This window comes from Eulemur rufifrons, chromosome 7 (genome assembly GCF_041146395.1).
Source record: "Eulemur rufifrons isolate Redbay chromosome 7, OSU_ERuf_1, whole genome shotgun sequence".
Lineage (NCBI taxonomy): Eukaryota > Metazoa > Chordata > Mammalia > Primates > Lemuridae > Eulemur > Eulemur rufifrons.
The window spans coordinates 125,310,326-125,324,212 of record NC_090989.1 but is presented as its reverse complement, the minus strand read 5'-3'; the positions used below and the strand labels follow the sequence as shown (position 1 = coordinate 125,324,212).

The window sequence follows — 13,887 nt, the reverse complement described above, 5'->3', positions numbered from 1 at the left end:
ATCAATTTAACCCATTTTATTCAAAGAACCATTTTATTGCATTATTTTATTTCCTGCTCTATGTTGACATATTTTCTAAAGCATGTTTCCTGCTGTACAATTTTCAGTGTTGCTTTTAAAAACAGTGTTCTAGACGGATTTCCTTTTTTGCTATTGTTTCTGCATTTTTGTTTTTAAGATATTCAGTTTCAGTTTTCTCTTCTTTTATTTTAGCCAATTTCACTTTTAGCTATTCTATGACATGTTCATTTCTTCACTTGATAACCAAACACTTCACATTCTGAGGAGACATGTTTGTAATAATATTTATCACAGGTTCAGCTAGAGTTATGCTTTTAAATAATCACAAGGATTCTTAGTGTGCTTGTTAGTTGACTGAAATTCAAATGTACTATCCCAATTTGGGGGATTTAGGAGTTACTGCCTGTAGAAGCTTCAGTCTTTACAGAGTATATTTTCTCCAGGTACTATATTTGCAACTCTTACTAAATTCCCTGGATATCCTCTTCACTTAGATGGAAGAAAGTTGACAAATTGCTCTTTCTCATAATCTCAAATCCAGAACCCCCAAATAGAGTAATTGGTATACAGACTCTTTGATGACTGGCTCTGCTCTTTGGAAAGCACGTTATCAATACTTCAGCATTTTCTTTTTTTTTTTTTTTTTTGTGAGACAGAGTGTTGCTTTGTTGCCCAGGCTAGAGTGAGTGCCGTGGCGTCAGCCTAGCTCACAGCAACCTCAAACGCCTGGGCTTAAGCAATCCTACTGCCTCAGCCTCCCGAGTAGCTGGGACTACAGGCATGCGCCACCATGCCCGGCTAATTTTTTTTTCTATATATATTTTAGTTGGCCAGATAATTTCTTTCTATTTTTAGTAGAGACGAGGTCTCGCTCATTGCTCAGGCTGGTCTCGAACTGCTGACCTCGAGCGATCCACCCGCCTCGGCCTCCCAGAGTGCTAGGATTACAGGCGTGAGCCACCGCACCCGGCCTAGCATTTTCTTTAAAAAAAAAAAAAAGGTTAGATTTATTCCTCTTGTGACTTTGTCCCACCAATAAATAAATAAACAAAACAAACTGTAATAGAATATTCAACAAATAAAATTCTATGTCTATTGTCAATGAAAGTAATAAAGAATATGGTTACTGCTTAAGAATTCTGTACAAAGGGCCTTGAATAAATTACAAAAGAATCCTGGGATGCTATAATTACAATCTGATTGAAAAGGGGTTGCTCTTTGGCCCTGCTAATGCAGGGCCAAGTCACTCCTGCTGAATCATCAAAGCCAAATGAACAGTGGAATGCTGCCTCCCTAACTGAAAAGGTGTAAAGGTGGAAGTTTATACAATCTCAATTTTTCTCTTTGCTAAATGATAGAATCCAGCCAGTTGAGAATTTATCCTCTTGAAAAACCAGTTAACCTGCATTCCGGGGATTTGTTCCAATTCACAGTTCAGTTTTCACTGCACTTCATACTGAATGATTCTGTCAGTGATTCTTTTGACACAGAAGTAGATGCAAGGCCTGGTGAGTTGACTAACTACAGGGTGTCCCAAAAGTCGCCATACATAGGGAAAATGGGAAATTGTACCTAACTGTACCTTTATTTACAAAATACTCATTACAAAATTTTTCCTTTGTATGGAGACTACAAAGGTTATTATGAATGCAGCTTGCGCTGTTAATGTCAAACCAGCCTTGAACCTGTAAACCCAAATTAATCAACAGTATTAAGTTGGTAACAGTTAGGTAATCATACATTTAATTATTAACTCAGGCTTCCAGCTGGGGTTCTCATCTCAGGGCTGAGATCAAAATCAGGTAGCAACTTTAAAAAAATACAGGTGCCTAACTTGCCCTAGAATCTGGAGTAGGGACCAAGCAGCTGTATTTTGAAAAAGCTTTCACAGTGATTCTGATGCAATAGGGGTAGAGACTGTAACACAGGTACTGATATAAACAGTAAGCTTATGTGTTGCACAAACAGCGACAGGACGCATGTGCCAAGGATTACTCAAAACACACAAAGAACATTTTGCATCTTTCCAAAAATGTCAAGTTCTTGACAAATAAACAGTTTAAAATGTCATTTTTGTTTTGGGTGGTGGTTACATAGGTATACATAACTGTCAAAACTCATCTAACTGACATTTAAGATCTGTGCATTTAATTGTATGTTTATTCTACCTCAATAAGTAAAATGCTATTTTTAAATTAAAATATGGATACATTCTGGAGTAGGATGCAAAATCTACATTTAAGATGAACTCTGAAACTTCAAAGAAATCTCTATCTTAGAGGGGCCCCTGTACCCAGGGAAGCAACAATTTCACTCTCTTTTGCTTGGGGTGGGGTGAGGGTTTGAAATAGAGGGGAAGACCTTTTGGAACGGCCCAGGACTATAGTGTGAAAATGTCTGGTTTTAGAAATCTTTTCACTTCCAATGTTTCTCATTCGTTTCACTACCCATGACCCACTCCCCCCTGTTCTTGTCTCTCTACCATCCACATAGCACTGGTCTTTCTGCTTAACACTTGAAATCCTCAAAAACTAAAGCGCCATTCTTTATGATTGAAGATTTTAAGTTTATTGTTATTGAGCAGATAGATGGTCTAATGACTCTGAGTTGGTAGTCTTAGAAATCGCATATTGTAAGCATCTTTGTCACTCAAGATGTTTTAAAATGCTGTCGGGTGCAGCGGATGGTTGGTTATAGGCAGGGACTGAATCCAAGAATTATGAAAAGCCACATTTCCTGACTTTGGAAAGATAATAATAGAGAGTAACATGGGTTAGTAGCAAGGGCTGGGGAACACAGCGCTCAAAACTAAGTAGGTTCAAAGTATTGTGACCCAAGGGCTGAACAGTGTGAATACGAAACAGGATTCGGAATCTGAAGCATGGCCTGGATCCAATGACTGAGTAAATTATGTCTTGCTGGGAAGCTCTGTGCCTTCAAACACAAAACGGGGATAAAGAGCACACATCTGCTTACGGATTTAAGTAACACGCGTTATTATGATTACGGAGTGCCAAGCCATGAAGTTATGAGAGTGTGAACCACAAAGCGTGTAAGTAAAAGCCTAGAAAACAAGACGCGGTAACGCAACACCCCCGAAGGGAAACTTGGCTCAACGTCATGCGCGCTCCAGCCCCCCAGATCCCAGCAGCCCCCTGGGAGGCGGGGCGGGGGCGGGACCGGGATCGCGCTCGGCGCCACGCCCCCTCCCGCCCCGGCTCATAGCCCGCCTTCCACCCGACTGTGCGCATGCGCCACTCACCCTTGGCGGGCCCTTAAACTCTTGGGAGTCCGAGACGATGGCGAGAGGCCTCCGAGGTTCGGCTTCTTACCTGCTCGGCATAGGCCGCGGCCTCTTGCTGGTCCCACCTCCTTCTGGCACTCTGACCCCGCGAGTGGCGGAGCCGGGGACAGGGGATGCTTCTGATTGGAGAACGGGCGTGATTACAGACTCCCGTCTCCCCAAGCGCGCACGAAGTTAGCCCCGCCTCTTTAAAGCGGTTGGTTGCCCGCCTCCTGTCGGTCAGAGGCGAGCGTGTGTCTTCGGGTTGGTTTTGCTGGGTCTCAGTGTCAGCTCGGCTGTCAACTGCAACAGTGCCGTGGCCTTTTAGGTGGAAGATGCCGGAAAGCAACTTCGCAGAGCCCAGCGACAGAAGTGAGGAGCAAGTGTCTGGTGCTAAAGTCATCGCCCAGGCTCTGAAAACGCAAGTACGATCGACCTTTCTGAAGAAAAAGGCTCCTACGGAAGCCGGCGGGGACCGATTTGTTGTCTTGGAGACAGACACTGTTCTCGGAGTAGAACCGGGTGATGGCGGGAAGGGGGAAGGAAAGTTTGTGGGAGATTTTCCTTTTAGCGCGCCGAAGGGAGGGGAGGATGTGGCGATGTTTATTCCCCTGTTCTTTGTCCCCCAGGGTGTGGAGTACATGTTTGGCATTGTAGGCGTCCCAGTAACCGAAATTGCCTTTGCTGCCCAAGAGCTGGGCATCAGGTACATCGGGATGAGGAATGAGCAAGCGGTGAGTGTGGATGCAGGCAGCCGAATGCATTACTGGGAATGATCACTGACAGTGGCAGTTATGCATTGCAAACACTCGTGCTTACCACTTTTCTAGTGCTTTACACATATCAGTCACTGTTGATTATTATTAACTGTTGTTGATCCTAGTTGACACATGAGAAAAGTGAGACACAATTTAAGTAAAACTTGCCTGGGGTGATGCAGCTGGTAGTGGCAGAGCCAGGATTCGAACCAAGGTATTCTGGGCATGAGTTCATGCTCTTACTGCTATACTGTATTGTGCTGGTGAAGGATGTCACATATGATAAAGTTGTGATTGAAACTCAGATGTCCCCAAACCTAATTTAGTGCTCTTTCTATTACATCGTGCTGCCACCTTTCTTAGAGGCATATTTGAAACAGGGAAAGGAAGGTATGACATTTTATCAACCCACTTTAAGTACATCCTCTGCCAACCCACTTCTCACTCTTCTCTCAGCAATGCTGGCTTAAAAGGTCAAGAATCCACTTCTGTGATGTCACATGCTGTCAGTCTGTCTAAGGCTAAGTATTCCTGCTTTACACTCTCAACTATTGCCCTCTAATTTAGGCTCTTACCCTCTTTTGCCCAGACAACTGCCTTGACCCCCTATGGTGCCCTTCCTCTGCTATCAGATATGAACTCCTGGAGAGCAGAAATTATGGTTCATTTGTTATCATATCCCCACAGTGCCTGGTTTGGTTGGGGTTTTTGCATGATGTAGATACTTAATATATTATTTATTAATTGAATGATATTCCTTATCTATAAAGTTTGAGATTTGTATTTTTTTTTTTATCTTAAAGCTAATGGGTTTTGAATTTGTGTTGCTTCTACCTTTTACTTAGTTGGAACAACATTCTTTTCTTTCATGTGTGTGAAAAGATGACACTATTGACTTATTATTGGGACCTATATTTTATTGTTTTCCAGAGGTGACATGTCTGCCACTGATTTCTTCTTCAACCAGCAGATATTTATGGAGTGTATGCTATATACTAAGCATTGTGCTCCATAACCTGTGGGAGAAAGGGATATAAAGAAGGAGTGAGGTTTAGTCTTGACCTTCAAGTCAATCACAGTCTAAGAAGGTGAGGGCAAAACATACAGAAAAAAACTTACCTAGTATAATTCTCACAATAGATGTACCTATAAGGAATAGTAGTAACACAGAGGGGAATACTGGTTCTCTTTGAGTGTGACAGGGAAGATTGCCTGTAGAGGTAATGTTAGTTTATACTGTTCTATCTAGATTGTTAAAGGCATGGTGGGCTGTGAGACTGGTAGGTAGGCTGAGGGGAGATGTGGAGAATCCTTTCTAACTGGAAAAGGAATTTGTACTTTTTTCCAGTAGACAATGGGGAGACTGTAAAGGGTTTTCTAAATAGGTGGGAGACATAATTAGGTTTGTACTTCAGAAAGATTATGCCAGGTACAGTGGTGTGTGCCTTGTACTCCCAGCTACACAGAACGCTGAGGTAGGAGGATTGCTTGAGGCCAGCCTGCACAATATAAAGAGACCCTGTCTTTAAAAAAAAAAAAAAAGAAAAAAGATAGGTGATATTCATGGTACCATGAGTATGGAACAGCAGGTAGGAGCCAGAAGACAGACTCTAGCTTCAAGTTTTATTTCAGTCCCTATAAGCTTAGTTGAGGGTTCTTTAGGTCCCTTGTGGTGTGTTGGTTGCTGGATGCAGAGATTAATGATAATCATTGCCTAACCTTGAGGGGCTTATAAGCTAGCTGTGGACAGAAACAAACAATCTTATTATAATGTGATAAGTGCTTGTGATAAAGATATATTCAGGGTGTTGTAAAAGCTTAAGACTTCAGAGAGGGGAACAGACACGCCTGGAGCTCTGACTTGGGGGGAAAGGTGGTACAGGAGCAACGTATGTAACCTGCAATTCTGTATCCCCCATAACAAGATGAAATAAAAAAAAATAAAAAATAAAAAAAAATAAAATCTTTAAAAAAAAAAAAAAAGGACATTTTTAGGTCCTTTATAAAAAAGCAGAAACATAATTCTAGTGCAGACGTCTTTATTATAGGACATCTTTTTTTTCTTTTGTGTAGATGCCCAGTAGTGGGATTGCTGGATCAAATGATATATGAAGAAGTTTAAATCTATAAATTCTTTTTTGAACTGTTTAAATTATCATGGTAAATAACATAAAGTCCAGTTGAATGAGACAAAACTGTGTTTCAAATAACTCATTTGTGTTTATGAAAGCAAAATATGAAGTATATGTTATAGTATCCATTTTAATTATTTCTCAATATAGAAAGAGAAAATAAGGAAGGTGGAAAATGCAAGCCCATCTATGTTAATTCTTAAGGCTAAAGAATAATAACTGGCAACAACACATTTGTTTTTGAAGTTGCCAATTGTATAAAGTAAATTTTAGATGCACTTTTGATAACCCAGCAAGGTGTAACTCTTGAAATACGCTTTTAGCCATGAGTTAAATGAAATCAACTAAAAATGCTTTACAGACCTAGAAAATAGTATTAGGCCACATTAGTTAGCGTGTTTACTTTGCATATGAAAGACAAAGATGTTTCTTATTTGCTTGAACTGTATTTCTCTTTTCTCATCTTATTTACAGCTTCAGTAAAGTGATGGAAAGTAAACAAAGTTTTAGTTAATTCTCAAGAATTAAACTTTATTGTGCTATTTTGTATCATGTTCTATTAAGACTAAAATATGTTAAGAGTTAATAGTAAATTATTTTCCATATGTAACCTCTAGTTTATAATGTACTATTGCACAATAAGAACTTTTTACTCAATATGTACAGTGTTATTGTGAGAACACAAATCTCCTCTATCTTATTCTCACTATATGCTCAGAATCTACTAAGAAAACTATCATATAAAATGTGTATAACATAATAAATATGCATTATGTTAATAAATCTTGCATTCAAAAGTAAATTTTAAACTGAAAGCAAAAAAAAAAAAAAAAAAAGACTTCAGAGAAAGTTTCCCACAGGAGATGATGTCTGAGCTGTCTTGAAGGCTCACTAGGCATTAACCAGCTAGGAAGAAGACAGGCTCTTCCTAAATTTTGGTCTTGCTTGAGTGACTATGTTGATCATATTCTCTCTGACAGAGATTGGGATTACAGAGGGAAGAGCCAATTTGGAGGGGAAAGGTGATGAGTTCAATTTTGGAGGTGCCTATGGGACATCCCAGTACATATGTCCCTCAGGCAGCCTGACTTTTTGTAGTAGTCAAAAGAAGACTTAAATAGTACCTGAACTAAGAGTAGTGACAGGATAATTCAGAGGGAATGTGAGAGCAAGCCAAGGCAATCTAAGGCAATTCTACTAAAGAGAAAGGTGTAGTTAGGTGTGACTTGATTGTCTTTCATCAGATCCTTAGAGTAATCAAGACAAATATTGACCATTTGGCCAGCAAGTAGGTAGATTGTCAGCAAGTTAACAGTTATTGAAAGCTTACTGTGTGTAGGCGCTATTCTGAGTGTTTAACATATATGAACCAGTTTCACCCTCACAGCAATACTTTGAATTTTGTTCATTTTATAGATCAGGAAGCCAAAGTGCAGAGCATCTTGCCAAAATTACACAATAGAAAGTAGGGGAGCTGGAATTGAAATCAAAACATACTGGCTCCAGAGCCTGCTCTCCTAAGTTCTCCGTACACTATTCTGCCTGTGAGTGCAGGTAATTTGGTAGAAAAACAGAGTTTTTATGGTCATAAAACCAGTTACCTCTCATCTTTTGACACCTACTATGCTTTTTGTTATATGTTGTTTTATGTTTTGCATTGCATAGTAACATTTCTTACCCAGCTGTCATAAGGGGGCAATCCTTCTCAATGTCTAAATAAGTGTTCCTTTTATTTTTATTTTTTTGAGACAGGGTCTCGCTCTGTTGCCCAGGCTAGAGTGCAGTGACGTCATCATAGCTCACTGCAACCTCAAACTCCTGGACTCAGGCAGTCCTCCTGTGTCAGCCTCCTGAGTGGCTGGGACTACAGGCGCTCCACCACACCCAGCTAATTTTTCTATGGTTTGTAGAGATAGGATCTCATTCTTGCTCAGGCTGGTTTCAGAGACCCTGGCCTCAGGCAGTCCTCCCATTTTAGTCTCCCAAAGTGCTAGGATTACAGACGTGAGCCACAGCACCTGGCCTAAATAAGCATTCTTATTACAGTAGGGATTTTGTTTTATGTACTCTCATTTCTTAGGAGTTGTCTTATTATTGTCCTACGTGAATTGGGCCTCATGTGGAAAAGGGAAAAGAGACAGGGCCAGTAAAGAATAGCAACACAAAAAAAGAGCAGAGCCTTTGTGTAGTTTCTTAGTGGGTATATGATAGTGGAGCCAGTTAAGATTATGATTCATAAACATTTATTTTATTTTTTTACATGTATGTCCTTAAATCCTTAACAAGGATTTATTTGACATTAGTATACTACTTCATTTAAAGCTGATTGAAGGCTAGAAAATACCCAATTTATTGTTATTTCTAAAGAAATAAGAAGAAATAATGCTGAAAAAAATAATATCCTAGACTAAGAAGAATTTGAGAGAATACTCAGCATTTTCCCAGGTTATCTTGTGTGTATTTAATTTAATTTTGCACCTCTTCTTTATTCCTGATTATGAGCCGAAGTGCCTTTAAAAAGTAAAACTAACCATAGTCAGGCCATAAACCACCAAGAATTGAAAATATACAGTATATGTAACTTCAGCATGTGGAATAAACTAGAACCCAATAACAAAAAGATCCCTAAAAAATTCCAAACATTTGAAAATTAAGCAACACAATTGTTGATATTTTGTAAATATTTGAGATTAATCAGTAACCTTCAAGCTAGACTGATGAAGAATAAACGAGAAAACACAGATTACCAATATGAGGAATAAAAAAGGAGATAGCAATCACTACAGACCATAATTAGTCAATGGGTTGAAGAAGAAATCACAATGGAAAATAGAAAACATTTTGAGTTGAATGATAATGAAAAGATGAGTTATCAAACTTGTAGCATATTACTAAGCAGTTCTTAGAGGGAATAGCTTTAAATGAATCTATTAGTGAAGATCAAAAACCAGTGCTGTAAGCTGGTATTTCAAGAAGCTACAAAAAGAAAAACAAATCAAACTCAAAATGAAAGGAATGAAATAATAAATACAAGAGCAGAAATCAATGAAATAGTAGTCAAAGTTCATGTAGGGTGAAAAAAAATTAAAAAAAGAAATCAATGAAATAGAAACAATAGAGAAAAACCAACAAAGCCAAAAATTGGTTCTTTGAAAAGATTAATAAATTTGATAAACTCATGAGACTGAGGAATAAAAGAAAGCACAAATTACCAATATCAGTAATAAAAAGAGGACATTTCTATTGATCCTGTACATATTTAAAGAATTGTAAGAGGATATTATGAAAAACATGGATGTAAAGAAATTTCTTTAAGAACTAAAAATTCGATACCATTATTTGAAATTTATGGGCAGAACATTTCTTTTTAAAATGGGAAATGTTCCAATTTCTTCTTTACCTTCTCTTAACAGTAAATTATTCTCATACATGTACTATAAGGATCCCCATGTGCTTAAGTCCCAGTGTTCTTTCTTTGTAGGCTTGTTATGCTGCCTCTGCGATTGGATATCTGACGGGCAGGTAAATTAAAGTCTGTTTTATTTCAATTACTTTGATATTTTTGGGTAGAACTATTATATCTTTCAAATGAAGGATTAGTTGATTTGAAAAGAATATAGAAGATGGTAGTAATAAAGAAAAATAATGAAATTTAGAACTTTTAAAGGGTCAGATCAAAAGGATAATACCAGGAAAGTGTTTTAGAGTGGAACACGTTGCCAGTTTGTGATGTGAATCCCTCTTGACCAGATAGTGAGTTGACGTTGTACCACGTCTTGGATCTTGCAACTTTACCCAAGCACACTCAGTACAAAAATGCTTGGTCCAAAAATGTGATTGTTGAGGCTTGTTCCACTTGTTCAAATTTTTTATTGTATATCCATGTTACCTAACTACTCACCCCTCTTTTAGTATTAAAAATTAATATATTTTTTAAAAGTGCCCATTTTAGAAAGCTTGGAAATTATAGACAAGTATAAAGAAGAAAACTAAAATTACTTATGATCCCACAACTGTTGAGAATTTGTCATATTTTCTTTTTTTTCCCTACATACACACATATTTTTTAAGCAAAATTTATACTCCCACTATAATTTGTATCATACCTTTTTCATTTATGTTAGCTTTAGTACATTTTTTTAACTTCCAAAAATGAAATTAGTAATTAAATTGCTAAGAAGTATAAACTAATGAGGTCTCAAAGTGTAGACCTCACTGGAGTAGTCCTTCTTATCTAATAAGAACCTTCTGAATTTGAGCCTGAGGAAAATAGGCCATCCCAATAAGACTATCTTCACCATTTTCTGTCACTTTATTTACATATGCAAAATATTGTAATCTTTTTGTTTAGCCTGAAAAACATTTAAATTATAGTCATTGACACCTTAATTTTAAAAATGCCAGAATGATTAGAGAATACTTAAAAGTTCATACTTTTAAAACATATTACCATTTGGGTGAACTTGTGGAACTACACTGTCTGGTATAGTAGCCACTAGCTGTATATGGCCATGTACATTTAAATTAATTAAAATTAAACTATATTTAACTAAACATTTAAACTATCATTTTTCAGTTAGGGTAGACACATTTCAAGGGCTTGGTAACCACATGTGGATAGTGGCTATAATATCAGACTGTGCAGATATAAAACATTTGTATTATATAAACATTTGTATTTTTTATATATATACACACACACATACACAGAAAGTTCTGTCAGATAGTACTGTTCTAGAAGTTTAGTTTACTTGGTGATAATTAAGTTTATTTTGAAATTTGTCTTAAGCAGAGATTTTTGAGAAGTTACTTTATAAATGTAAAATGGCAAACTGAATTATATGGAGGATACGTTTTCCATGAATGCTTTAAGCTTAGAAAGTAAAGTCTAGGGTAAAGCCTTCAAGTTCAGTTTAAAAATATTTTGGGCAGAGCACTACATTCAGAATTCCTTTTCTGTCAAAAATCAATTGACATAATATTTATTAAGAAATGAAAAAGACTTTTTTATATGCAAATGTACTCATTTTGCTTCTGTATGCAGTCAGCTTGATTTCACCCAATTATAGGAGCAAAAGAAAAGGTTAGTGAAATACGATGTGAAGATGATAGGTACCTTATTTCTTGCAAGAAAATTGATACCATCTTTCTCTTTTTTATATCAAAAAATATTCTAATAATTATTTTTTGAATTATAGTAAAGACTACATGTTCTTCCTTTGAAGTCCAGGAAGGTTGCCATATTTCACCCTAAAGTAGTATGAATCAGTTGTTACATTTGACCTGTTTTCAATAAAATAAATTCTGTTTTGCTTCTAGACCGGGAGTATGCCTTGTTGTTTCTGGCCCAGGTCTTATCCACGCCTTGGGTGGTATGGCAAATGCAAACATGAACTGTTGGTAATCAAATTATTAATTTTCTCAAAAACATTTTCTTAAGAATGTCACTGCGTGATTTTACTGAGTGGAGCTACTACTGATCTAGGGTGGAAAGACTTGAAAAAAAAATTTGAATTCATAGAAAGTAAAAAGGTAGTTACCAGGGGAGGGGACCAGGAGTAGAGAAGGGAAATGGGGAGTTGGAAGTCAAAGGGTACAAAGTTTTAGTTATGTGGGATAAATAAGCCTAGAGACCTAATGTATAACATGAGGACTATTGTTAATAATATTATATTGTATACTAGATTTGCTAAGAGAGTAGATTTTAAGTACTTTCACCACACAGAAAAAGTAACTGTGAGATGATCTGTAATTTGCTTGACTGTTGTAATCATTTTACTGTGTATATGTATATCAGAACATCATATATAAATATGTACAATAAAAATAAAATATTAGTAAATATATATAATAAAAATAAAGTGTTCGGAAGAAAATAAAAAACACCAGTGTTTCCTTTACTTAGAGATACACACTGTTAACATTTTAGAGTTTCCTTATATATAATATATATGTATATATATATGTGTGTATATTTATGTGAATGTGTATATAGTTCTATTTACTTAAGTGAAAGATTATTTTTTAAAGATCCCAGCTCAGTATGTAAAATATGTCTAATTTTTCACCTTGTTTTGTATGGTTAGCAAGACAATTAAAATTCTTATATTTATTGAGTTTACTTTATAAACTGCCTATTCTCTAACCTTGCCATTAACCCATCTCTGCTACCTTACTAGTAAGGTCAGGTTGAAGGGGGTTATGTTCTAATCAATTTGTAACGTAATCTTCCTAGTGTGAAGGACATTGTTTACATTCTCACCCTGTATTTCTTGTAGTTCCTTTTTCCCTTTCTTTCTTCCTGGTCTTTCTCTCCCTTATCTACATTATGGTCTAATACATATTTTTAAACTAATCCCATGACAAATTATGGTCTGATATTTTTTGAGTACCTTAAGGTTTGCTGTATCTTTTTTTTTTTTTTCAGTTTGAAGGATAAGAATTTTATTGCTGAGAAATGTCACACATTCTGCCATTTCCAAATAGAGTCACTTAGGAAAGTGTAAATTTTCTCTTCTCCTTATCCCAAGAATAATAGGAAAGATGTAAAAATTCATTTTATGTCACTACACCTGGAAGTTTAGCATCAGCATTTAAAAGGGGCAGGGGGAGAGGGGAAGGAAAAACATATCCTATAAATTTTGTATTTTTCTGAAATTGAGGAAGAGTTCTCTCACGTCAGATTGCTTCCTAAATATTTTTTAATCTGCAGTTTTGAAGGGAAAATATAATATTTTTTGTCCCTCTCTGTCTTTCTTTTTACCATTTATTGAGTGTTTGTTATGCATTGAACACTCTGCTGAGTGTTTTACATGATGATTTCATTTGTAATTATCTTTTTAAAAAATGACTGTCTCAGGCCCTTGCTTGTGATTGGTGGTTCCTCTGAAAGAAATCAAGAAACGATGGGAGCTTTCCAGGAGTTTCCTCAGGTACCTAACTCTTAAGATTTTAGCAACACAGTTACACACCATTAAGAGTTCAGGAAAAGAGAAGATATTTTAAAAACTTCTGTCTGCAAAATTAAAATTAAAATAAATAAATTAGAGGTACTTGAGGTAATTTTCCTGAACTACTACAAGGCAATATCAAGGTAGATATATTAAGAAAGAGCTTAGGGGCCGGGTACAGTGGCTCATGGCTGTAATCCCAGCACTTTAGGAGTCCAAGGCAGGAGGATCACTTGAGACCAGAAGTTTGAGACCAGACTGAGCAATATAGCAAGACCCCACATCTAAAATTTAAAATAATTAGCCAGGTATGGTGGGGCATGCCTGTCATCCTAGCTACTTGGGAAGCTGAGGTGGGAGCATTGCTTAAGTCCGAGAGTTCAAGGCTGCAGTGAGCTATGATCACACTACTGCACTGTAGCCTGGGAGACAGAATGAGATCCCAGCCCTTAAACAAAAAGAAAGAGCTAGGGTGTGCTTAGGAATAAACTTTCAAGAAATATACCTTTTTGACAGGATATTAAACTCTGAAGATAAGTTCTTCAAAGAGTCAAGAAGATATAGAAATGAAAATGATCTTAGACTATGCCTCCTGGACTTTAAGGGAAATAAAAAGTGGAGAGGAAAAGTCCTACTCAAAATAATTATGTGTAAACCCTGGACAAATTTATTTTTATTTTAGAAGGAAGAAGGAAAGTATTTCAAAATTAGAAGAAATTTGGAAGAATTTGTGAACAAAATGC

The 13,887-nt window shown here is 36.8% G+C and overlaps 2 protein-coding genes across 10 annotated transcripts in view; one reads left to right on the top strand and one right to left on the bottom strand.

The window, feature by feature from the left end:
- BTD (biotinidase) overlaps positions 1–3,432 on the bottom strand; it is a 30,269-nt gene extending 26,837 nt beyond the window's left edge. The window contains exon 1 of one of the 2 annotated variants that reach the window (XM_069475439.1): positions 3,284–3,432. Coding sequence is in view for 1 of the 2 variants with exons in the window: in XM_069475437.1 (XP_069331538.1) it covers positions 3,354–3,364 (11 nt within the window). In the remaining variant the exon portion in view is untranslated. The remainder of the gene's footprint in view (positions 1–3,283) is intronic. The other variant, XM_069475437.1, reaches the window with a different exon arrangement.
- Positions 3,433–3,511: 79 nt separating this feature from the next.
- The window catches only part of HACL1 (2-hydroxyacyl-CoA lyase 1), a 35,105-nt gene continuing 24,729 nt past the window's right edge, over positions 3,512–13,887 (top strand). For 5 of the 8 annotated variants that reach the window (XR_011234060.1, XM_069475435.1, XM_069475433.1 and 2 more), the window contains exons 1-5: positions 3,513–3,729; positions 3,934–4,038; positions 9,676–9,716; positions 11,514–11,594; positions 13,054–13,126. Coding sequence is in view for 6 of the 8 variants with exons in the window: in XM_069475435.1 (XP_069331536.1) it covers positions 3,640–3,729; positions 3,934–4,038; positions 9,676–9,716; positions 11,514–11,594; positions 13,054–13,126 (390 nt within the window). In the remaining 2 variants the exon portion in view is untranslated. Of the gene's footprint in view, positions 3,730–3,933; positions 4,039–4,997; positions 5,151–9,675; positions 9,717–11,513; positions 11,595–13,053; positions 13,127–13,887 lie in introns of those variants that run through there. The other 3 variants (XM_069475436.1, XM_069475434.1, XR_011234061.1) reach the window with 3 other exon arrangements.